Genomic DNA, 25,442 nt, shown 5'->3' on the forward strand with positions numbered 1-25,442 from the left:
TGCTTCAAATTAGCATTGTAGGTGAATGTTTCAAAATGGATCTGGCAAAACCAGTGTTGGTGAGTTGCCGTATCAAACTTGTCACAGAGGCAGGTAATTGCTAGGTGGGGTGRTACAGCCTGTGTGTTATGCAGGACGTCAGATTAGATCATCACTGTTTCTTCTGGTTTTGAATTCTGTGACTATCTGCAACCAGTTGTTCCATGCAATCACTGTCCATACTTGTTTATCATCGACACACCCAAATCGTGTTGCACCCATATGTGGCTGACACTGTAATAGAGCTGTCTTTTCCAGGGCATGAAGAGCTTTCCCATAGGTTAGTGTGGTAAGGAAAATGGGACTTTAAAAATTATATACTTGCATGACATGGAATTGAACTGGTGGGGKGGAAGGGGAATAGAAAATACAGAACTTTGTATTAGAAATTCAAGTATTCCTGATTAACATTAAGCTAAATCAGTGGAACCTGTTTTAAACTGAGGTAGCACTCCAGTCAGGTTTGGATATAGGAGTAATAAAAACACAGTGCAAAATTGTGTGTTATGCAGAATTATATCATTCATATGTATTGTGTATGTTGTATGTTACATGTTTACAACTTGCAACATGTTGTTACTATTATATATTATTGTGTTCTTAATACAGAATTAAGGACAAAGTAGATGGGTCAGGTTGAAGTAAACTGCAGCTGCTTGAAAGCCTTTTTTGCGATGCTGGTTATGTTAGTCTGCTTTCATCAGGGAGTACAGGATTGGCTAAAAGATTGGTTCAATCAGATGTATTTGGTGTTCTTAAAAATAATACTTTTTTGCAGTTTAGGACTGTGTAGGGAGCTCTGTATTTGTTTTGGTGAATCTTTATTTTTACAAGGCCGGTTGCAGGCCTGAATTTACCTGTGTATGGAACTTTAGGCCAAATCTGGAGGCCTGAGTAGCAGCAGTTTAACCCTGTTTGCATGAGAATTACTTGGGGAGAGATAAAAGGCTAAGTTTTAGGACAGTTTGTATACATGAAATATGTAAAAACTGTTACATAATTACAGATATATAAAAATACAAAAATAACCCCTAATTGTTGAGAATTTTTTTTTTTTTGCTTGCATAAATATCAGTTAAGTTTTAGTTCTGCTGATTGAAATCTGTTGGTCATATTGAACGGGTTAAATTACTRCCATGTTGTCTGCCATGTTCATGAGAGAGAAAGCTCTCCTCTCTCTGTGTTTCTGGCTTCCCAAAAATAACTAATTTTCCAGGCACATTACTTTTCAAGAAGGAAGGGAAGACATTATTTTCAAAGAAGAACATGACCAAGATGGGTGCATTTTAGACCACTGTTAACATTTTAATAAGATTTCAGTCAGCATCACTCAGCAGCACTTACTGCCTATTTCAATTTATCTGTGTCTTTGAATGCCTAATTTTATTTGGAAAAATTAAAATGGTAGAGTGGGTAGAGTGATTGTCATGAAATACTAATTAGTAACTGGTAGATTCCCTCAATTTTTGCAGGGTCTTGGGTAGAATGATGAGTCTGTTGAGTGTTTTCCATAGTCAAACAAATATGAGATGGTGTATAAATTTTCCTCAACAAAACTTACTGAAAAATTACTGCAAAGGCTTATATTTAATAGCAATAATTAATAAACTATGAAGTACCTTCTATRTATTCCAAACATTTTAAAAATGTCTTTCTGACAGATGGTCTGCTAGCTCTTTTCTGGAATCAGCTATGCCCATTAAAAGAGAGAACACAAATARGTCAGATGATGCTGCTAACAGATCGAATGTAAGTCAGGAGCACTGGGCATAACATAGGTTTTTGGTATGACAGCATATCTTTCTGATTATTGTCTGAGGAATATGTCACAATCTATACAAAGAAAATTTGTGTATTGAGCTGTTGCTTTCAATTTGTTTTTCTGTTACACCCTTTGCTGGTTTTTTTTATATGATTTAGCTGGATGTTTTGGGTGGTTTGGCTGGATATTAATGAACTTCTCTGAAACAAAAATACAGTTTTTAAAAGTAATTATTAAAAATATGTTTGAAATCCAGTTTGCATTTTGAAGAATAGGAAAAAGGTTTAAAGGCCAAAAGTAAAAAAGAAAATTTGCTATAGAGGCTGTTTCTGAGCTTACCACTATTGTAAGGTGCCCAGGGATTACTGTGGTATTACAATTTTACTTATTTGTTAGTTGTAAACAGATCATTTTGGATAAGTGGGTAAGTGGTTATGGGTACTTACTGCTTTTAGGGTTGTCATTACTGGTTGGCAGGATGCCTCTATGTGTCACATGTCAAGTGTTTTCCAAATCTGAGTACTTCAGAGGCTACTYTGCCATAACCCACATACTCCCATGTTCATTAGCTTTGGCTCTTTCACTGGACTATCAATGTGAAGTTTTAACCATTTCCCTTCAGAAGTTTCTTCTGACAGTAGGAAAATTGGTTGTTCCTGGTGTATGAACCACAAGCTTCAGTTTTGATTCTTTCAAAACATCTCTGTTGARGTGCTTTCCATACTGGCCAGAACCTTTGTTTCTTTGAGGATACAATTAAACAAGGATATCAGGGAGTATTTTTCACTTCAGATATTAGGAAGCAGTTTAAACACCTTTATTCAGCTGTTTTCTTTATTATTTATTTATAGCACAAAAAAAAAGATTAAAAAAAATCAGAAGGAAGCTTTTGAGCATGCAGGTGTTTGAAGCTAGTAAATCCTAAGAAGTTGCTCATGATCTAAACCACCATTTTAAATACCACAGTTTGATGATGGAACCAGAAGAGCTCTTTAGCGTTACAGTTCTGAAGGACTTGCAGTTCTGAAGAAGGGAATTGGAAATATACTTGGCATGCTTCACAAATGCGCTGCTCAGTTTTGGTACGGTACTTGGGGCAGGGGCAGGGTCTGGGCAAGTTTTAGGACAGAGCMACTACAGAGAAATTATGAAGGATAGACTAGAATGGCTACCAGTGTCATTCGCCTGGTGGTAAGATTATGAACTCTAAAACCAGTCTGTCCAAGGAGGCTCAGCATTACGCAAGACAGCCAGCAGCTCTTACTTATGGAWGTATTATCAAATAATTGAGTTTTGTTTAAATATGTTGCTTATCTTGAAGTCATGGCTAAAATTCTTTTTTTACAGTGTTCAGTCAAATTTCCAGATTACTTCTTGTAACATGAAGATGTATCTATACAAAAGTATCCATGTGCTCCAGCATCTAACTCCATATTTGCAAGTGTATGTATTTAGGGAATTCAGTTTTCAGTAAAATAGGTCAGGACTGAAATTTGTCTTTCATATTCAAACAAAACGTGGTGAAATTTATCATCCAGCCACACAGTGACAATTAATGCAGATTTTTTTGCTATGATTTGCACACAAGAAGGGCATTCTCATGCAAATTCTTGACTCCTTTGGAGTGGTTTCCTTCCTTCGGAAGGAGCTTTGTAATGGTATTGTACTAAACCATGGGGAAAGAGACAAAAATAGTAGTTGCCTTACTAGAAGGCTTGTGGAGCAGTCAATAATAATATTTTCAAATATAAAGGATCATACACAAGGCTCATACACATATAAAGGATCATTAAGTTGCCTGTGGTGTTAGGATTTGCAACCCAGAACTGTTTGAAATGGATTTTAATGTGATATTTGTAAGCTGATCAATGGCAAGGATATATGTTCATTTTATTGGTTTTCTGTTTCTGTTCATTTTATTGTTTTCTGTTTTCTGCTAAGCTTTAGTTTCCTTGTGTATGTATCACATATTCATGGTTTTCTTATTTTTGATTTAACAATTATGACAGTTACAGATTTAGGGTGAAGAATTCAGATGCTTTACAGAAAAGGAGAGCATCTTCCTGTGGGCATTGACACCTCTTATAGTATGTTCTGGATGCTCCTTGAAATGGAAGAAKCCCATGGCTTAACTTGCCTCATTAAATAATGTAGTAGTGTTTAGTCAMAGCGATACTTAGCACTAAAAAACAGGTTAATATGTGTGTTTTTAGACTGAAATAATAGTTTCCCTTTCTCTTCTGTTTCTTACCTGTGACTTCTAACCTTATGCTTCTAACCTTATGCTATACAGTCTACACACTGTAGAGTGCTTTGTTTTCTGTTGTTGCATATGCCTGTTTATTATTGTAGGTTTGTTACTTGAAAATTTACTACAAATGTGTGAGAACCTGAAAATAATTTTTTTTTGCTAATCTGGAAATGTGATATGCAACGGGAACACTCTCCAGCCTCCAGATAACRTCTGCAAAGTACCACTGAGACGTAAAGTAATCTGTGGATTGGGTCATTCTGAAAGCTCTTACTGATATGAGTCTCGATGGAGAAGTCCTGCTGTCACATGTTCATCATGTAGTGATTGAGAGCAGGGGGAAAGACTCAGAGGGCTGAAGCTGAGATATTTCCTGGGCTGCAGAGACTGAGGGTGTGAAAGGAGCTAATGCTTCATTAAGCTTCACTGATTAAAAAAATGGAAGATCTTGTTAGACCTAAGATTCTCTGTTCACTGCTAATGGGACAAGTAAGCAGTGTGTTAAGGACATTGTTCTTCAGAAGCAGATATGAAAAGCTTTGTGTATTGTCTGTGTGGGGGGTTTTAAAGTGCAGTTTTCTGCTTTGCTATTGAAAAAAAATTGGCTGCTCTGTAATGTAGCCTTGTCAAAGAAACAACTGGAATGCAGAAATGCCTTTGAACTCAGGATGGATTTGTTTTTGCTTCCCAGGCAGTCAGCATCAGTGTTTTTAACAAAAAGGAGGAGGCTGATTACCACAAGGTTTCCTGTTCATGTGGATAAGGAGCTTTCATAAAGAAACAGGAAAACAGAAGCTCCCACGAATAATCAGTATTCTGCTGGATTTTGTGACATTCTTTATAAATTTTAAGTGGAAGAGAATTAGGTATCTGGAGAAAAATGAGGTGCACAACATACAGAGAGAAAAGAACGTCCAGAAAGAAGCAAATTTATGTAAAATGCCTCTCCTTTATGGACTTAGGTACTTGCAGATACTTGATGAGAGGGTGTTGACGGGGTGTTCTTGCTGGTCCCTGCAGGGGATGCGGGGTAGCCTGAGGTTTGGAAATGAAGAAGGAGGTGATAGGGTGCAAGGTTTTCCTCCTGTTTGAAGAAGGCAATCTCGCAGCTCTTTGGGGAGCACGGTACTTTACTCAGGCTGCATTTGAAGGAGCAGTTGTTGGGCCGGCCGCTCCTCGCTTCCCAGGGCATGTAGCTCTTGCCCATTCCTCTCCCAGGTGTATGTACATACTTATGCACACAAGAAAGGCTTTCCAGAAAGGAAGGCCTTTCACAGTTATTAAAACAAGAACTGGCTGCACGTAGGATTTTGTCAGGAGAGGATTTTAGTGGAAGAGCTTTGCAGGTCTGGAAGCCTTGGAAGGGGCTCCTGCGGGCAGGACTTCTGTCGCCCACCCATCTCCTCTTCCCGTTGGGGACAGCTGAACACCCGCAGCTAGAAATATCCCTTGGGTTTAAAGAAGGGTCTGTTCTAGGTGGGTTTATCGCTTTGTTTTTCGCCCGAAAGTGGGACGAAGCAGTCGCTGTGTCCCATGGCGAGGTCAGAACACGAAAGCGTCTTTGCTCCCGCCAGCCGCCAGCCTGCGGTCGGCCCCCTCACTCCGCCTCCCACGACTTTRTCTGAGTCGGGCGCCGCGCTCCAGTCGGCATCGCGCCTTTTCTGACCCGCGGCTCTCCCTTTGTGGCCGTGGGGAGCCGGGCCAGGCCGGGGGAAGGGCGAGGCGGGGAAGGGGCGGGCAGGGGGAAGTTGTCGGGGGGAGTCGGGGAGGCCGCGGGGCCTGAGGGGAGCGCGCAAGGCGGGCCCGGAGCGGCGGCCCCGGAGCGGCCTCGCTGCCGGGCGGGGATGAGACAGCCAGGTAAGGCGGCAGGAGAGCGCAGGATGGTGGCCGTCTGCTGTTCTTACGCCCCCGCCATTTTCTGCCAGTGAAGCTTTTTTCCCACCTGCTTTCTAACAGGGCAAGTACCTTGGGGGACTGAGACAGGTGCCAGGTGTGAACAAAACATAACTATTTTAAACCTAAGTTACAGATTRAGAGCGTTGGGCATCGGATAATAAGTGATCCCATCCTGCGTATTTAACCTCTGCATGATCATAACTGGGAGGAGCAACAACTTAAAACATGAGTCCATATTTCTCTTTTTTCTGCACTGTAAATACATATATGTTTATATGGGAGTGCATAATTAGCTGGCTGATTTTCTGGGAGCAGGGCTATAAACCATAAACTTTCTRTCCCAGCTGGGATTGTGGACTTGGATTGTCACCCTGTGTGTCAGTGGCAGATGAAGGTGACATCGAGAGGAAGTCCTGGTATCATGGGTCATTATTAAGCGGCCTCGATAGAAAYGTTTCAGTCATGTGAGATCTTGGGAGTGGGAGCTCTAGCCAAAATAACAATGAGATCACATACTGGATATACAGGTGAGATGAAATTACGTGACTGARCTGACCGTTGAAACTTTAAAAATTAAAATAATTTGACTTACTAAGAAGGATAATTCAGTGAAGGATCTAGAGAGTTACAAGGAAACTTTGTGGACTTACAAAATAAGCCAAACAAAACTTCATGCTACAGTAAATCTTTCCTTCTACCTGACAGTTTCTCCATAACTTTTAGTTACTGCCATCCCTACAGCTATTGCAAAGGAAACAATAGCAAGCTTATTTAATAGAAAATATTAAGAATATTTCTGCAGCAGTTATGTCATAAAAATAAACACAGAATCTTGAACTCCTAAATTAAAAATGTCTTATTTTTAAAGTAATTATTTGACAGATAATTTTTGGCACTTTTGTTAAAGAAGAAGTTGCAGCAAATAGGGTGTGAACAAGCTTTCAAGAAGGCTTTTTAACAAATTTTACTGAGTRCAAAGAAATTATACCATTGTATTTTGATTTGCATTACAATTTCATTGCCAGCTGGAAATATGGCAGAGGTCAGGTGCAAGAATAGACCTGTTTCCAGTTATCAGTCCTTTTAAATCACATCAGTACATTTATTGTAATGGCAAATACAGATTGGTTGTGAATGGTGTTTTGATGTGAACCTACCTGACAGTACAGAGGAGCTAGAGACAAATAAAAAATGTGAGGTAATACWTTACAATAACCACTAACATTCAGACCACACATCTGAATATACTTTATTTCAGGGAAACAGTTTCTRCACTTTCTAATCTAGAGAATAAATTCCTTTGGACCAGACTACATGGGTGTTTTTTCTGTGTGGCAGCGCCTGTGCAGAATGTTCTGTCACCACAGGTAAGAGTAATAAAGTTCTCTGATAAATTATTTTTCTYAATGAACATTTCCTCTTTAATCTCAATCATTGCATAACAGCTATTGTTACAGCCTTAACATGCTTCTGCATCTTGGCATATGTGAGATTCTTTTTCTAGAAAACAAAGCAAACCTCACCAGTCTGCCCATGTGCATATTAGTACAGGTCATCCCCAGCAGCCTGTTACGCATTTGGTTTATTTCCCTCTTAGGAGAAACAGTACAGAGGGCAACGGTGAAAAATCCTGGAACCCTCTCTTAGTCCTGCTGTGATGTATTGTACACAATCTGCTTAAACAGGTAAAGGTCTAGCTACCAAGTCCATGATAAAGAAGGGAAAACTGGGCATTGCATTTCACTCACCTTTCATCAGTGTGGTGGGAGTAAGGAATGTGCCCATGTTACATCCATGAGTTCTGGACCTCAGTTTCAGAGATCCATCCTTTAGTTGGCCAGTGCTTCTGAAGAACGCTGCAAACACTACCTCTGTTTTGTGAAATAGTTGTTACTTGCTTTGCAGGCTGAGACAAGGCCAAAAAAGATTTACAGTATAGGATCCTCTTCTTCCTTTTCTTCCCTGTGGCTTAGCTACTTTCCTGTTGTTGAGGAAGCTGGGAGGGAGCTGTGTTCCAAAACTTTCTCTTGGGAAATCAGAATAATCTTCTTTTCCAAAGATGCCTCTGGGGTTTTCTTTAAAAAAAATCTCTGGCCTTGTTCTTATGTTTGACGGCTTTTTAGATGTTCAAAGAAAAATGTACAGCAGAGAACTCTGTCGTTGTACATTTCCTTGGCATCTTGTAAGTAGCATTGCAAACACCTCTTGCTTTGTTTTATATCTAGGTTGTTGTTTTATTGGTGCAGGCCTTTCAGAGTGTCTGAACTTGTTTGTGTGGGGTTTTCTTCACACTTCCTTTTGGAAGTGTGTGGGCTGCTTTACATTAGCACTGTATACATCTTGTATGAATCAGTATAAACTAAAACTTCATACCTAGAAAAGAAGCTACCACCAGTCTTTTTGTTTCCTCCTGTTAAAGGAGGGTCTTTCCAAACTGTGAGTAAGTGTGGCAGGTGTTATGGGTACAATGCTCTTTGCCACTTTGGACCCAGAGAAGTCACGCTCGCTATTTACCACTCAATATAGTATTAAGTCAGTTCTCCACCTTACAGCAGCAGTGACAGAAGTTCAAAAGCATTATTCACTTCCTTCATTGCTATCACAAGGGCAGCTGTTGCACAGATGGGACACAGGTGTTACTGTTTTTTTATCAGTACATTGTCTAATCCTGGTCAGTATTAGATTATGTGGTACTGGTTGCCCCAGCCCGGTTACAGCACAGACTAAGGAATAGTTTTAATCTTCCATGKGGAGTATGTGTGTGACTACATAGATTTTACTGTCCTTCTTTCCTGTGAAGTGCAGGGTTTTAATCAACATGAAATGCCTTAGATAGTTTGCTTTTCCGCTCCAGTATGGTAAAGTCTCTATTTCCAGCCAAAATAGACACATTATTGTTTCTCTTAGAGACCTCCCTTTCCTTCCCTTTGTCATTGTGTAGCTCTATAGTGGAGTGAACAATGAGAGTTGTGTGCTGTCTAAAGGTTCAGCCATGTCCACAGGCCTTGCCTTTGTGCATTCTTCCTCTTTCTTGTGTGAACTCATTGCATGTTTTACAGCTGTCACTGGGACTCTGCTGTGTGCCTGAAGAGGCTGACATGCACRTTTCGGCACTTCTGCTTGCGTACACGCTCTCTCTGACTGTCTTATTAATACTCCCAACCCAGTTATTCACACAATCTGTGACTCAGGATAAATTTCAACTCCCCATGGATGGGGTACTCTGGGAAGCATAAACAATCGACTGGAGGCCAAGAGTGAGAGATCACAGTCCTAGCAGCAGACTTACTCATTTCTCACTAGGATCCATATCCTGCTTTTCAGAATTTGGGTACACTGTTTTATTTTTGCACTGTTAATTTTCAGATTGAATTTTAGGGAAATCTGTTACAGTCCTCCCGACATGATCACTTTTTTCCTTTGTCTAGCAGATGGCTTCAGTAGTTCAAAAAACAGGCAAAAATGAAATTTTCCCTCTGGAACCGTATACCTGAACAAAACATCTGTGAAGATGAACATCTGGATCAAAATATTTACCACAGAGACTCTGGAGATGTTCTGAGGGGTGGTGCAGGCTAGGATGAGAAGAAAACAGCATGTTTCGATGCTGCTTTAGGTATCCTGGGGGATTTATGGAAGCAGTACATCGATGGCAAAAGTACAAAGCAGGTCTAAAGAAAGGTGAGGGAGAGAAACTTCAGGGAGAATCTTGCTGTGAAGCAAGCAGAGTGAGACCTTGTCTCTTGCTGGTGAGTATTGCCAAAAGGATGATCTAGCTTTCCCACTCCAGGGGAGATTGAGTTCAGGCAAGGAGAGTGATCATGGATACATTGGTTCGTTGTGAGTGATGTGGACAGAAGGCACAAGTAGGCAATTCCGTGTGTGGCTTACTCCAARCAATGCAGGCGGGAAGCAGCAGCCGAGAAGTATGAGAGTATGTGGAGGAGATGTTCATAACAAGTTAGCTTAAACTGTAAGCAACTAATTTACCAGAGGGCTCATGAAGGTGGTAATGAGGACTGACAAAATAGGTGTTTCTTTGAAGTATCTCAGCTGACACAGTCCCATTCTGGAAAAGCCTGTCAGAAGGAGAAAGATGATATCATTCTCTGACAGTGGTGACAGTGTTCCCCTCCTKGGTCTTTCTTCTGGGGACATGTTCCACTCACTCAGGCCATTTCAGCTTGATCAGGAACCAAGGTTTGTGCTGATGTAGTCTCCAGGGCTTGATTCTGAAGGAGAMTTTGCTTGTTTTCCTCTGTGGTTTGACAGTTAGCTTTGCTTTTGGTTGTGTCCTTCATTAATGTTCTTTCTTCATGAGTGCTCCTTTAAAAAACAGAGACTCAATTGTAAAGAATCTTGGAGAATTCTTTTCTSTTTTCTCTGTGGTAGAATGTTTTGGATGAGGTAAAACTGACTTCAGATGAGTTCTGAAAAGCTACAGTGTCTGTGACCTCCTTGTGCTATACTCGTAAGTAATTTTGTATTCTGGCCATTATAGAATAAAGGAACAGGCTGATAYATGATGTTTTTCCAATTTGCTTTTCTCTCTGAAATTAATTGTGTGTTAGCCAGACCTGTGAAGACAAACCTCTTTCTTGCTCAGTTGGACTACAGCCAGTATGAAAGCAGCAGTCACATTTGGAAGTGAACTCCCTCATTTTTTAAAAACTATTTTTAGATGATTGTTGAAGTTTCCTCCTTTGGCACAAAATGTTTTTCTGTATTTCACTGAGTTATATAACATCTCAATTAGGTTTTGGAAAGTTTATTTTGACATGCTCGATTATCACATCTTTTCAGTTCTTAAATTTAGGTATATTTTAAAAAAAAATACTRCTTAGTTATTTCCTACTTCTATTTATGTCTCTTTCCCTTTTGTTATTGTTGCTRTAATCATAATGACATGAAATTAGTCTTTTGAGTGTGTTTGAAGGAAGGGAGAGGATCAGAGTACTCTAAATTATATGGATTCTTTCACCTGGGAATGTGCTGGGCTGTTCAGTGCTGTGGAGTACTCATGTGTGTTGGCAGCCAAGCCCATCTGGTCGCTCACCTCCTTTCCCCATGGTAGGATGGGGAGAGGATAGAAGGGCGGGCATTCAGAGGGTGTCTTCCACAGTGAGCCAGAATAATGCCACCTAAAGCAAGATTCTAAGAATGCCAATCAAAACTGTACTAGGCTATCTGATTAAGATTTACAGGCTTTCCTGTGGTGTTGCTTGTTTATGACAAGTGAGACTTTTCTAAAGAATTCTGACACAATTCTTTCATTCCTGTCAGAGATGTGTTTGAAGAGATGCTCTTAATTTATGTGTAAGAGGTAGCAATACAGTGATAAAGACCTGTTAGTATAAATTAAGGTATGCTGAAAAGTTTGCTTTGTTCTAAATTTAAGTWGTATTTTTTAAGGATTTTAGAGAAAGAATAGTTCTGTACTTAGTGCTGGGCTTTTTTTCCCCACTTCKGTTTTCAAATTTATTTTTATGTTCTAAAGAGATCAGGAGGACTAAATGCAAGAACACATTTAAAAGTTTTCATAGAACACCAGTGGTGCAGAGTTTATTTGCATGGCTGTTACTGTTTGAGCAGGATTTCTCTCTATTCTGGTCCTAACGTTAGTGTCTTGGTGTATCTTAAGTATATCTGTGTTTACTACTGTGTAGTTTTTCAGAACCTTTTCCAGCTCTTCAACATGTCTTAGATTATGGAAATTCAAAATGTCCCATGGGAGATTGTTGAACTGAACACAGTAATAGGCTCAGAAAAAAAAAATCATAGTATACTTTGCTTTCTTACTTTCCTGTATTTAAATTCTTGTTACCCAAAATGCATTTCCACATTGGGTCCATATTTTGGAATTGGCTGCTCATGCTCCTTGCTTCTTACCCAGATATTCATCTCAACTTCACACGCTTCACAAGTGTACAAATCTGTAGTGAAGAAAATAGTACTCAAGGGTAGATAGGTGGTCACACATACCACTCTAGTAAATGGCTTTATGCTTGTCATTGTACTTACCTGATTTTCTCTCAGTATCTCATTCTCTGCTTGGTATTCTATTTCTCAGGACTGAATGGATTATTCCAGATGGACTTTTACCTGAGCGGCAGACAAGGCCTGTCATCTTACTGACTCCCRAACTTGACTCCTTCCATGAATGCACAGTTCTTTCTCCTCCTGTTTCACTTTCCCTATACCTCCCTCAGGGCCCTGCTGCAACTAAATTCATTTTTAGTGTAAAATCACCCCTATCTTATATTATCTGGYCTTCTACCAAATTAATTTTCTTTTCCAAACCATCTTTGTAAGACATTTTTACTGTTTCTCATTCTTCACTAGTATTTCCAGCATCACCCTCTTTATTCTCACTTGAGAATGTAATTAATTCAGTTTTGTTCCCTATTATAGATGTTGAAGTTAGGTAACATGTTAATGCCTCTGCGCAGCTTAGTACCATTTTTGCTTACTGTATCATGTCCTTGTGTATGTCTGAGTGTGATTTAATTAAATTTGAAATTAAGTATTCCTGAGACCCTTGAAGCTTTTACTTAAATGCAATGTGTTGTGTAGTTACCACATCCAGTCTCCATCCATGGAGGTTCTCAAGACCCAGCTGTGCAAAATGTAAAAAGCAACCTTAACTCTGCTGTGGGCAGGAGATGGGGCTAGGGATCAGTCATCCAGCCTCAGTCATTTCACAGTTCTGGAATATTCATCAGCCTCACACCACTCCCAGTCCTTCAGCTCCACCATTGCTGATCCTTTATGTCTCAGGGTTTGCTTCCGTGTTTAAATAACATTAAGAACATTGGATTAGCTCTGGTTTCATAGTTTTTTTTTAAATATTTTTTAAATATAGGTTGCATTTCTTATATACATTGACAGATGTATCTTTATCAGTTGATAGGTTTTTTGTAAAGAACTGATTTGGTCATCTTTGAAGATGAGGGTAAGAATTCTATTTGTCTGCTGGTCTGGTATTTCCATGATGTCTGACAGCAGAGCACATTACTATGATTAATTTATAAAAGAAAACAGGGTGTTCTGAAATGACTGCAGGGCATGGCTTCCATGAAATGTGAACAAGTTGGAACTAAAATAAGCTATATCTAATATTTCAATTCCCATCTGAGGTCCTGCTTGCTTAATCATAAATAATGTACAACTCCTTTTTACTTACACTTCTGGACAGTRGAGCTCAGTGTAGCTTGTATATGTCTGTGTTCTTTTTTAGTTTATTTTCTCCTCTGCTTTATAGCTGCTGCATTAGATATTTTAAGGTGTGAGATGGCGATCCATAAAGCCTTTTTTGTTGGTTTCTGGTACAGGGGGCYGCATAAGCTTTTCTTGTTCCTCTGTTCAGTGAAGACAGATTTAAATATCTTGACTTTAATACTTACTACACATTTTCCAAAACAGCATTACTAAATTTTGATGTCTGTAATGGGTAAAAAAAAATCGTTTCCATATTCATTGCAGTACAACAATAAAAGCTTTTCTCTCATTCCCTCCGTGGTTTTGCTTCAGAGAGATAAAATCACTAGTGCATTTGTGGTTTTATGTGAATGAAATGTCTATTCTCAATTACTGTTTCAAAACAAGCTTTTTAATTCCTATTACCCTAATCCAAAAAATTAATTATTTGTCACCAGAAACCTGCCAATGTCACCTCAATTTTGATTAAAAAAATTACTTAAGAATTTTACTAGTTTCTGAAACTACCATTTTTTATGGTTTTTTTTTACGTACTGCATGCTGTAGTATGCATTAATATGCATATAAAATAGGATAGTAAGCAGAGTTAATATTATGGTATRCCCACCAAAATATGTTCATAAAATTTACTGGGGGTCAGGATGGTTGGATGATGGGACCACTGGTGTGGGAGATGAAAACACCTGGCTTCCAGTTCTGAGTCTGCCATTCCTTGTCTGATGTCTGAAAAAAACCAAAGCAGTCTCATTTATTGTTGTCGGTGGAAAGAAAGGTCATTACCCTTTTCTGTGAAGTGTTTATATGGTACCTTACTTTTCACTCCAAGATTTTACAAGTATTAGTAGTTTTATATCCTCACTCTGCATAGGAARTCCCATGGATGCTTAACCAGTAGCATGCGGTGCTTTCAGGCTTTAATTTGGAAGGATTGATGGTAATGAGCCTCCCAAATCTGTCTTTCACTATGCTGCAGGAATTTCTGGATGTGCTGTTATTGTTGGTGTTATTTGGAGTCTTAAGAGTATGGAATTTTTTGTGTTTTGTTATTGTTTTGGAGGGGAGGGATTCTTTTGTTTTTTGGGGTTGTAACATAATTCTCCTAAGCTACAATGTTATTTCTTAGCTGGCCTGAGATATTTTAGTAATAGAATATTGAGGACTTCCTTTTAAATCTCTGCCCTTGTAATCGTTTTCTTAATTGTCTGAAAGGGCATAATGTAATTCTGTTACACTTGGCATGGAAAAGTCTCGTCTTCCCATTATCTGTGGGGAGTGTGGAGGAGGAAARTGTAATAGTTTCAAAGTGGATGATTCAGATTGGTGGGAGAAGCAGCTCTGTCCCACGTGTGAGGATTAGAAACCCCAAATCAGCTCAGATAGAAATTAAGCTACAATGTGTAAGGCCTGTTGGGATTTTGAAGGGCTGGGATGTTCCCATCTGCATTCATTCTGCCCATGGCTAAGAAGTGGGTTGAGCAGACAGACTGGTTGATTCTCACAGTTTCCGTAATTTTTGTTGGCAGTTCAAAATTGTCCATTGATAGCAAATAGCTGAGGATGTAAAACAAACCCCGATTTTCCCTTGGTTATTGTGCTGCGTTTGTGTCTCAGTCARTGTATAGTTCTGGGATATGGAACAGTACAAGAACTGTTGAGTCAGTAATGCTGCAAAAATGTGCGTGAGTTGTGCAGAGAAATGTTTATGTTTAAATGTAATGGTTTTGCCTAGAGACATCTGGTTTGTACTGTCTTTGAATTCTTTTCCAGATCTCTGTCTTGTTTGCTGATTGTGTAATGTAATGGAACATTTGCTATTAATTAGAAAAGCCCTTAATGTCCTTACTTAAGAAAAGCAGCTAACTCAAATCTTAGGAAACTCAAGTGTTTACTACTTGAAGGCAGGGTTGTCTAATTCACAGTACCATTTATAGACCAAGTCCACACAGTCTGCTGTCACAACATTTGGGAAAAGCTRGGGGTGACCACAAGGGAAGCACATGTAAGCCCCACAACTGCACATCTCCCCAGGTACACAGCCTGATATTGTATGAAAAGAAGAAAGCAGAATTGATGATTCCGGAGTGTGGCTGATGTGTAGCACTGAGTTTTGCAGCCAGCTCTGACCTTCAGGTGGAAGCACTTGGAAGGAGAGCACTAAAATTGCTGATACAAACCTTCTCTCACGGACAGAGACTTTGGAGACCACTGTGGCTCAAAAACGTGTCTAGTTACAAGACATGAGCATCCCTGCTCTAACAGCAGCCCAGACTGGGATTTACTCTAGCTGAATATGAAAGAGAGGGAAAGATTAGAATAATAAGGGTGCCTGTGGTATCTCACATGTTGCAGTCTTGCAGACTTACTCTGAATCTCATACTTTTGCTGGGCAGTGGAACTGACCTCAGCAAAATATCCAGGTTAATATAAACCCAGTTTTGACCCGCAGCACCTGAACAGATTGTGTAATGTTCTGCTGGTGCAATGGGGACTGTTTTAGTCTCGTTATGCATTTATAAATGGAACCTGAATGAGGTTTTTGAGTGTGTACAAACTTGTGCATGATCAGAGCTTGGAGAAGCAGATTATAAATTTCTCTGGTTCTCTGTTGAGACTGGGCAAATGGGAAATCTTGGTAACAGGATTAAAAAGCACTATAAATTACATTTACAGAGATACTCTCTTGCAGTTATTTGAGAAGATAAATGTGAGAATCTCATATAGCTGTGAGAATCTCATATAGCTGGTGCACACAATCTCAGGAAACATTTCTTCTCTTCCTGCCTCTCAACTCCCTTCAAGAAATACCAATACTTAAATTTTACTGGATGTGGATATGTGGTATGCTAGGAACGTGAAAAATTACACTAAAACATACATATCCTAGGTAGAAAAAACACACTATACATGCAGTTATATGTTTGTGATTACAAATTTTCATTCAAGTGGAAGGGAACGGTAGGACTGAGACTTGTTTTATCTCCACTGGAAGTTTCATGGAGTATGTTTTTTATAAACTTTCTGCCTCAGACCAGGACTTAGCTCGTTCAAAGCAGGTCCTGAGAGAGGTTGACACTTGCTCTTGAAATATACAGTGTATATCAGTATGTTTTTATTCAGGTTAGCATAGGCTTTCAGGTACACCTTCTGCGTTTGGAATCTTAGAACAAGACAAGAAAATAAATTACCTCATTTTTAGGGTCAAATCCAAATTTATTTTTTCCTCTTTGTTATAGTGGACATTTGGATTCCTGCTGATYAGATTGCTTTACAGTGATGCTAGCACAKCTAAATGGGCAGGAAGATATCCCATTGTGGGACTCAATACCAAATTCATGGTGGTGTCTGTAGCTCTTTTATCCTGCCAATTGTTGAGACTGCAGGAGTATTTTGCACAGTGCTTTGAGATATGCTCAGTGTATGACACTGAACTGTRTGTGGAGCAATATCTTCTGATCATGAGGTAGTGAGGGATTCTTCCTTCAGAAGGAAACTGTTTGCTTGCTTTTAGTTTGTTTCCCAGCCCTAACAACCTTAGAAATTTTAACATCTGCGTGGCTAGAAGAGCCCTAAACTCAGTCCCAGGTTCACTTAGGGAGTAAACATTTGAATAATCAGTTAAGCATATGTTACAGAATCGGCTGTGCAATGCCAAGGATTTGTTCTGAGTCCCAGGTTCTGCAGTCATATTTCCTCCAGCATGGAAGTAGTAGGGCCTCTGGTGAGATTAGAGGAAGAGTAAACAAAATRGTGATGGGAAAGGTCTGTTGCTAGGACTACAAGCCTTGTATCAAGCACAGAACACTCTTCTGTGGCTGTTCCGAGGAGTGTGGGGAGAGCAAGAAGAGGGATGAGTTTAGCTGACCAGGGTCAGGTTTGCAGGCACAGAGGGTTTGCTGCTTCTGCCCAATTCGCCACTTCCAGCTTTGCTGTCTGTACTTCACTGGGAGCTGTGCAACTTGTTTCAAGCTTGGCTATTTTGTAATAATAGTTTTTTGTAAAATGCAGTCTGAGTCCATCTAATGACAAATTTGACTTCTGAGACTTGTGTGAGATGCCTGAGGCACATAGCTGTGTGTGTGAAAGGAAACCATCGATACCTTCTTATGTAGGTTCTTCGAACAGRCAGACACTTTGTTACTTGAAAATAGACTGAGACAGTTGTGCAGTGTTGTAGGGAAGAGGAAGAACAAGCGCCTTATTGGAATGTAAAAATATCTTCGTGAAAACAACTAATGTTAATTTTCTACAACTACCGCTTCTTTTAAAAAGCTGGTTTATCTCACCAGCTTTTTTTTTTTTAAGTTTAAAATCTTGCTTTTTAATTAAAGCTTGTTTTTCAGTGTGTATTCCCAAATACTCCGGTACATGAAGCAGTTAGGTGCATTTCAGCAAAGTAAAATCATAAGGAATTCTGCTGTTTTGAGGAGGTTAACCTCACAATAAGTCAAATAGAAAACCATAAAGAAATAACAGATTACTTTGTAAAGGGGCCGCTTTTTTCCAGCAATAACATGTTTTAAACTTGACCCTTGCTGTTGTAAATCTGATCCCTGTCACAAAGGCTCTTTTAAAATATCTGTTTATCGACCTTAATTTCTAGAAGGAATATTTGAGCTTTTATGTTCTCTGGGGCTTAGGTATCTGTGGCAGCTGAGTGTGCTGCTGCRCACTCAGCATTGCAGCTGAAGGAGGCAGGAGTGGTGACTGCAAGCAGAGACAGTATTAATTGCTCCCTGCACTTAGTTAAATAGCTGCATCGATGCATAACAGCAGGAGGGAGAGGGTTAATGAGGGGCAAATTCTGTCCTCAGAGGGACCACAGGGCTGAATACAAACAGCTGCTGCACTGCGGGCTCTAGGCTGCACAGGGAGTTGCTGGCAGTTTCAGTGAAAGGACGGAACAGGAGAGGAATGGTATGTGGGAAAGGGAAAAGACCAATCCAGAAAAGAAAGTACATATGAAAGTATCCTATGTTGGGACCCCAGAGAGAGGAGAAATCATAACAGGCGGGAGTGAAGGGAGCATWCAGGCTGAAATTGCAGAGAGGAGGAGCGGGTGCAGCCACCTGCATACACTTGACCTCTCTCTGTGAAGTTCAAGGCTTACAACTAAGTCAACATGGCACAGTGTAGGTGTAGCTTGGATATTAAAAAAGCATARCTGTGCAAATGCATGCTTAGCTGAAAGTAGTGAGCTCTGTTGGAAGGTGTGGGGATGTTGCTTGGGATGTGTACTGCATATATATTTGGCAGTGATTCACCAAAACTGCATGCTTCTGATGGTGTTTATCAAAATACGAATATCATTGATGTCAGCCAAGACTCAGACAGTCAAGAGTCAAGTTATCCACAGCTCTGTAGAAGATGAATAGTTTGGGTAATTGCCATCTCTGGTACATGCCATGATGTCATCACTTGAAAGTTTCCTTCTTTCCTTTCGTGTCCACTGACATGTCTTCTGTTCCTGCTTACATGCCAGCAGCTGTTACCAGCATTCATACAGAATAAATCCCCAGAAATGCTTTAGCTAAAGACAGAGCCTGCCTCCTTCATGAAAGGGAAACTGCTGATGCCTCCCACTGCTTTCTCCTAAAAATATGCGTTTTTCCCTGCAATTGATACAGTTATCTGAGGTGGGGATGACAGGGAGGACCAGCAACTTTGAAATTCTCAGCGCAGAGAACTGTGGAATATACCCAGGAAAAATCCTTGAGAACACAAGGATTGCTTATGTGCAGGCTAGATTGTTAATATAGTGGAGGCCAGAGATGTAATACATGCATAGATTTGGGTTACTAAATCAGCCTGGCCAGCTGTGCAGCCAAGCACTGTCCCACAGGGCTGTGATGTCCAGAACTGTAGTACCAAAGCAGTCCCAAAAAAGGCACCAGGGAGGATCAAAAGTGGAGAGCTTCTCCTGTTAAATAGATTAGCGTATGTCAGCCTCAGATGATAAAGAAGAAAAAGGGGTATATGTTTTGAGAGAGTGTTATAAATTTACAAGTGACATGAAGAAGATCAAAAGGGACAAAAGTTATCCTTGAGGTACAGAACATGTAGAGCAATACCAGGGGAAGCTTTACAAATGTGTACTCAGTTCTTATGCCTTTTCTTCAATGTCAGTGATTTTCCACTGTTAGAGGCAGGATGCTGGACTGTCAGCCTGTAGTTTTTTCTGATACATCACTTCTTTAGTATGCTCTTTGAACCAGAAACCTTGCTTTAAGATGGGAAAAATGTGATTTTTTTTTTTTCACTAATGTTTCTTCACTTATATTAGAGTGATTACAGTTTCATTCCTAAAATTACATTAATGATAATATTTCTTKATATGTCAAGATTTTAGAGCCCACAGCAACAGGTGTTGAATGTTGTAAATGAAATTATATTTTAAAAAAACCCAATGCACCATTGTAATTCTTCACCTGAACTGTGAAAAATCTGTTACACAGATGGTGAACCCATGAAAAATGAAAAAAGTAACTTCCATTTTCATTCTATCATATTATGTAAGTAATGTGCCACATGCTTTATAAAGATTCAAACGAGAATGCTGTATGAATGAGGTACATTTTTTTGTGAAGAATTAACACAGAATAGCTTTAACTTTGGAATCAGCAATTTTTTTGGTCTATGTGATGTTCAGCGGGAAAAATAAGCCATGTGTTAAATGGAATAATGCTGATGGAATAATGATCCTTTTCTGTCAGGACAATTAACATGAGTAAAATATTTGTCCTACTTTAAACAGATAAGGAGGYATAGCATTGTGTTCCTCTTAAGATTAATGTTTCTCTATTGGCAGCAGAGAGCACAAGATTTATTTGTTGAGCCTTATGTAGATTTATAGCTGTGCCAGTTACTGCTTGAAGGCTCTTTATATGCCTCGTTTACAGTGAGTCTTTTTGCGTGTGTGTGTGTTAGTGAAAGTGGTCATAAGAAGGATGCAGACAWTTTAAAGTGTTAAGTGAAATGTGTGACATATGCAATGCCTTTAAATTATACATTTTGTCTTGTCATGACCCCTGATTTTCTTTTCTCATATGTGCATATGTGGGCATGCATTCGTGTGATATAAACATAAAAAATGTATTTTATCAAAATGCTGTAGAAGCAACTTTCTGTGCTGTCCTGACTTCCTTAGAGAATTAGTGATGTTTTTTCTGTTATTATTTGATGATTTAAAGCAAAGAAACTCATRCTCAAGGAGAGAACAACAGTCTCAGAGGATGTGCACTTTCCATGGAACCATGCTCTGGACTCATAAATATCTATGCAACTCCTGTTTATTTAATAGGATTACATGGGTGAAATACTGGGTTGAATTGAGCATTCAGAGTCCAAGATAAAGAATGAATCTGCCTTGGGCTTGGTAGAGACAGACACATAATGGTGGAAGTATGTAAATTAATCTCAAAATGTTAGAGCAATTGTTATTTTTCTGTTGGATGGAAGCTTTCAAGTTTGATAATTACAAGCATCTGTAATTTCAGTAAGCGCAATTAAATTTTGAGCATGTGTACATACAAGTGAAGATTAATTGTCTGGTAGGCACATTTGAATCTTCACTTTTATTCTTTTTCAGAAAAATTGCAGGGAAAAGTTCATATAAATGAGTAGCCATAATCAATATATGAAATAGTGTGGTTAGAAAATTACTTTTCATTTGCAGTTTTTGATGTTTAAGAAAATTGTTGTGCCCTTCTTTCTTGTGAACGAGAGTATTTTTTGTACCAGTTGAAAAAGAATAGAGACATACTTACTTGAAGGAAAACTGAAGTTCATCTGTCAAGCCCCCTTCATCTGAACTTACAATAAAAAAAAAGAAAGTGGGATCATTGTGGGAGGAGAGGTTAAGAGAAAAACATTTAATCTTGTACCAGGGTTTTCCAGACACCTTTTTCTTCCCATGAGTTTTGCAGACAGAGTTTTGAACTGGACTGAAATTCTAACCAATGCATTCATGAATGCTTGGAGTAGTTTCAGGTTCATGATTACTGTCTGTGTCTCTGAATTACTTTTGATCCCGTCTTAACAAATTGTTGTCACCAGTTGATTCAAATGATTAAGTCTGATTTTGTCATGCTACAGACACTTGATTCTCTGCATATTTTACAGCTGCTTGCTTTTATGTTTGAGGAAGCCTGCCAAATAGATTTATGAAAAGGTATGAAGCCACTTGAAGAAAATGCTGTGCCTGATGCTACAGAGATACCATGTTAGGTTATCAGTCCAGTGCATGACCAAAAAAAGTGTTTCTCCCAAATGGAATAATACATCCAAGTGTTACTGAAATACTTAAAAACTTATCTGTATAAACAATTATTCAGTAAGCACGTTGAGGTCTGCCAGGTGTGCGATTTGTCTGTGTCAGTGCAATTGATAATAAACATYTATCAGTGTTTATTTTTGCCTTCTCAGTGTGTGTGGTGGAGGTTCTGTTGCTTGAAGTGTAAGCCGTATGACTAGAAAAGAACAATATATTCAGGCAATTGAGGTTTATTGAGCAGCTCTGGTTCATGAATGGCATCCCTTTGTGCTGTCTGCTTTCTTTCAAAGGTAGTTCCCATCAGAAAGGAATTTGAGGCATCATGCAGAAAACTTGCATAAGGTTTTCTGCCAGCTAGCACAGGTATGAACATTCAAATAACTGGTATCAGCTGGAAGATGAAACTGATATGGTAGAGGGCATTTTCAGTTTCTTGATTCTCTGACACTGCTTTTATCTTGCAGAAAAAAAAAAAACATCTCTAGTGGTTTTCATTTCACGTTTTTCCAGACAGAAGACAAGGTTTTGAGAAGAATTTTTCAGTAAGAGATTTATTTWAAAAAATTATGCCACAGAGAGTAAGAACCTACTTGAATAGGCCTATGGACTGCTTTTAGAAAGGGGGGCAGTGTTAGGATAGAGTATAGCAATTCTGCTTGATACTTTCCTTTCTTCAGCATACTTTCATTGAGAATCAAGGTTAGCTCTTTATATAAATATAAAAAAACTTACTGATGTACTAAAATCCAGATAGGCAGATTATTTTTTTAGGTTTTTCTGTTGAAAACAAATTCCTCTAGCTATGTTGTACTAACAACATAGTATAGTTCTTTATAACATACTCACTGTTTGAGCTGATTCATCACAGAGCCTTATCAAGGCTGTATTTTGCAACACTAATTGTTTTCTATCCAATTTGTTAAAATTATAATTTGAGTAATAACATGCAGTGCAGTGGAAAACCTCATCAGGAAATAATGCTAACTGCTCTTGCAGTTTGCCATCCATTTGCAAAGCTTTCAGTGAAATTAGTCAGCTTTTCCTCGGTGTGTTGACCAAGTAATGAGAAAGAGGAGGTGGTGAAATGACTTGTGATTGAAAATGCCAGAATGTACTGGGTGTTTCTTTATGAGAGAAATACTCAAAGATAAGTCACACAAAGATTTATCGTGTGGAGCTAGAGGGAAATTGTGGAAATTTTCTGCTGCGACTGAAGTTACAGTAGCATAGGTCATTTTCCTGTCTAGGATTTGTGTTAAGTCTGTAGAAATGAACTGTCCTTGGAGAAGTTGTGCATCCAGTTTTGAACTGGTTGGCTTGTGAAGATTACTGGGCAAAATAACTGACTTCTGCCTTAAATGGCTGGTGCTGGTCTAGGAGACAGTCAGATGATTAGGCAATTGTGCTAACAATTGACRTGCAGTAGTGAGACACTGACCTGGGAATACAGCATGGACTAGTCTGAGGTTTATAGCCAGGAGTGTAAAGGTGGTGGTACTTAAACTCTGTAAAACATGCATGTTGTTTGGAGTGTGTTTTCTTTCTGAAAGCGTTTTAAAACCCACTACTTCATTGTAAGCTGGGAAGTCGTGGGAGACCTCAACTTCTTCTCCACTTGTTCACTCTCAAGAAACTTTGACTGGTGGGTGCAGTTAGGGATGCAGGGGCTCCTGGGAGGAGTGGCCATCAGAAGCCCTATGAAGAGGGAATGGCTGGATGGCTGGTGGCTGGACATTAAAGGAGCAGAGAAGGGGAAATGAACATCTCAGAAGATCATGTTGGGAAGGTGAAATAATTAAGAACTGTAATGAATGTGTTTCATTAAACAAGCACACACTCATCCAGGGAATTCTCCTGTCCCATCTGGGAGCTCTAAAGTTGATAAGCTGCTTCTGAAAACCATATCAGMGCTGTACTTTTGGAAGTTACATAATGGACATTCTAATGTAAAGCTTTTCAGGAGATGAATTTACTAAGGAAAGCTGGGGATATGTTTTCTTTCTGTGAGCTTCAGACAACTAGACAAATACATCCTGGAGGTTTTGGTGGGTGTTTTTGTTTGTCTTTTTGGGTTGGGTTGGGTGGGGGGGATGGTGTTTATGGCTTATAATGGGAACCATAAATGCTGATTGGACTTGGCAATACAGATATTTTTTCTCTAAATTTGTGGTGACAGCAGATCACATGAGTCAAGCCTGAGATAAAGATCCTTGTATCATTTTAAGTACAGCTTTATTGTTGTTCCACAGTCTTACCTTTGGAAATTGGAAGTTATTTTCTATTTGAGAAGTTTTTGGAAAGAACTCAAGAACCATGAGATGCTTTAGTAAATTATTATTATTAAATTAGCATAACAAGTAGTGTCTTAATTTTTGAGTAGTTCTTGAATGGCAGTATCTGTTTTGAAAGATTTGGATTATTGTCAGTCAGAAGAAGCTGAAGCTGAAGGAACAAGTTAAGGTGATACAAAGAATGGCAGGGCTCTTGGAAAACAAGCCAATGTGGATGAGTTTACATCCTGTCTGGAATACTGCAGCCAGCACTAGACTGTAGGTGACCATAATGCTATATGCAAAAATTGAATGAGATAGATTCTTGGGATTGGTTTTCCACTCTTTTTGTTCTTGAGGGCAAAATAGTATGCCCATAACTTCAGGAAACWGGAAAGGAACAGAGAAAAGGAGTTCGGCATCCTCAGATTTCAAGGAAAAAGGACCTGCCCTGAACCTTGCTGGTTTTCTCCTCAGTTAATTTTCTTTGATGATGTTGACCAGAAGAGGAGATAGGAAACAGACTTACTTTTTCCTATTTCCATCAGTTCAGTGATAAAGAGATAATTTGCCATACTTAAATTATGCTCATAGAGTAAGGAGAGTAAGAAAGCTAAATGAGTTCACTGAAGTGAGATTAAAGCCTTCTAAGAATGGACATAGAACCTAAGTGGGTTCCTTCCTAGCTCATAATTGTGTAGGGTTTTTTTTTGTTTTTGTTTTTTTGTTTTGTTTTGTTTTGTTTTTTGTTTTGTTTTGTTTTTTTTTTTAGTTACAGGCTGTGCTTGCAGACAACATGTTGAGAAATGAAGACAGTATTTTGTTCTGAGATTGGTCTCCCTACAACCTCATTTTCACACTCTGCATTACTGTTGCTTTGCTCCCTCACTGGGTGTGGGAAGAGCAGCAGATTCCTCCTCTGGAAGGTGAAAGCAAGGCTGACAGTTCCTGTACAGTGTAAATGCCAGTTTAGAGGCTGTTGGTGTGGACATGTGCATTGCCCTGCAGTGCCACAGGTGAGGTTCTGAAGAATCCCAAAAGGGTGAACTTTCCAACATCTAGTTGTTTTCTGCAGTCACCAGATTCAGGTGTTTGTCTCATTTTGGTATTTTTAGGTCTCAGTATTTGGCTTTCTTCTCATGTTGCCTAAAATTTTCTTTTCCACAATATTGTAAACATGTGTTTTAATAGAAGTAGAGCCATTAGTCTAAGCCTCGAGCTTACTCAGAAATACAATTAGCATCATGCTSTGTTCATCAAGTGTGAATTGGCAGAGTAATTTTTCAAAGGAAAAATCTTCCATGATTTTGTTCCTTCTTGTCTCTTTAATACATTCTAATACTGATCTTGCTCACCAGAGTAGCATTAGTTTACTTATTCTGTGTATTTTTTTCAACTATCTTAAGTGTATTTTCTTATGAAACTTTTTTTTTCTTTGATTAAGTTGGAACTTTTTTTTTGTTTTAGAAATAGTTCGAAATATTCGCAAGTGCCAGCAAATATTAATTTTCAGTTTAAAATAAACCCAAGCAACTTCAGTTCAAATTGTTTATAAATAATACAAACAGATTGAAAACATCTTTTGCAGATTTTTCAAATTAAAACTGTGTCTTACAAAAATTTGGTCTTCTTTTTTTCTAGAATTTGAATGGCTCTATCCTGGCTAGTGTTGGCATACTATTTGTTTAGTATTGCACAAGCATATGAAGTAACTGTCTAATGTTTAAAATGACAGTA

At 39.0% G+C, this 25,442-nt stretch overlaps 1 protein-coding gene across 6 annotated transcripts in view; it reads left to right on the forward strand.

The window, feature by feature from the left end:
* Positions 1-25,442, forward strand: part of MCC (MCC regulator of WNT signaling pathway) — a 181,860-nt gene that overhangs the window by 82,909 nt on the left and 73,509 nt on the right. The window contains exons 1-2 of one of the 6 annotated variants that reach the window (XM_057367494.1): positions 189-319; positions 7,207-7,315. The exons of 4 other annotated variants lie outside the window; for them this stretch is intronic. In XM_057367494.1, coding sequence (XP_057223477.1) covers positions 204-319; positions 7,207-7,315 — 225 coding nt within the window. In that variant the 5' untranslated portion in view covers positions 189-203. Of the gene's footprint in view, positions 1-188; positions 320-7,206; positions 7,316-24,483; positions 24,722-25,442 lie in introns of those variants that run through there. One more of the 6 variants, XM_057367495.1, reaches the window with a different exon arrangement.

This window comes from Malurus melanocephalus, unplaced genomic scaffold (assembly GCF_030028575.1).
Source record: "Malurus melanocephalus ecotype Western Australia unplaced genomic scaffold, MMel_1.1 scaffold_80, whole genome shotgun sequence".
In the NCBI taxonomy this organism is placed as follows: Eukaryota; Metazoa; Chordata; class Aves; order Passeriformes; family Maluridae; genus Malurus; species Malurus melanocephalus.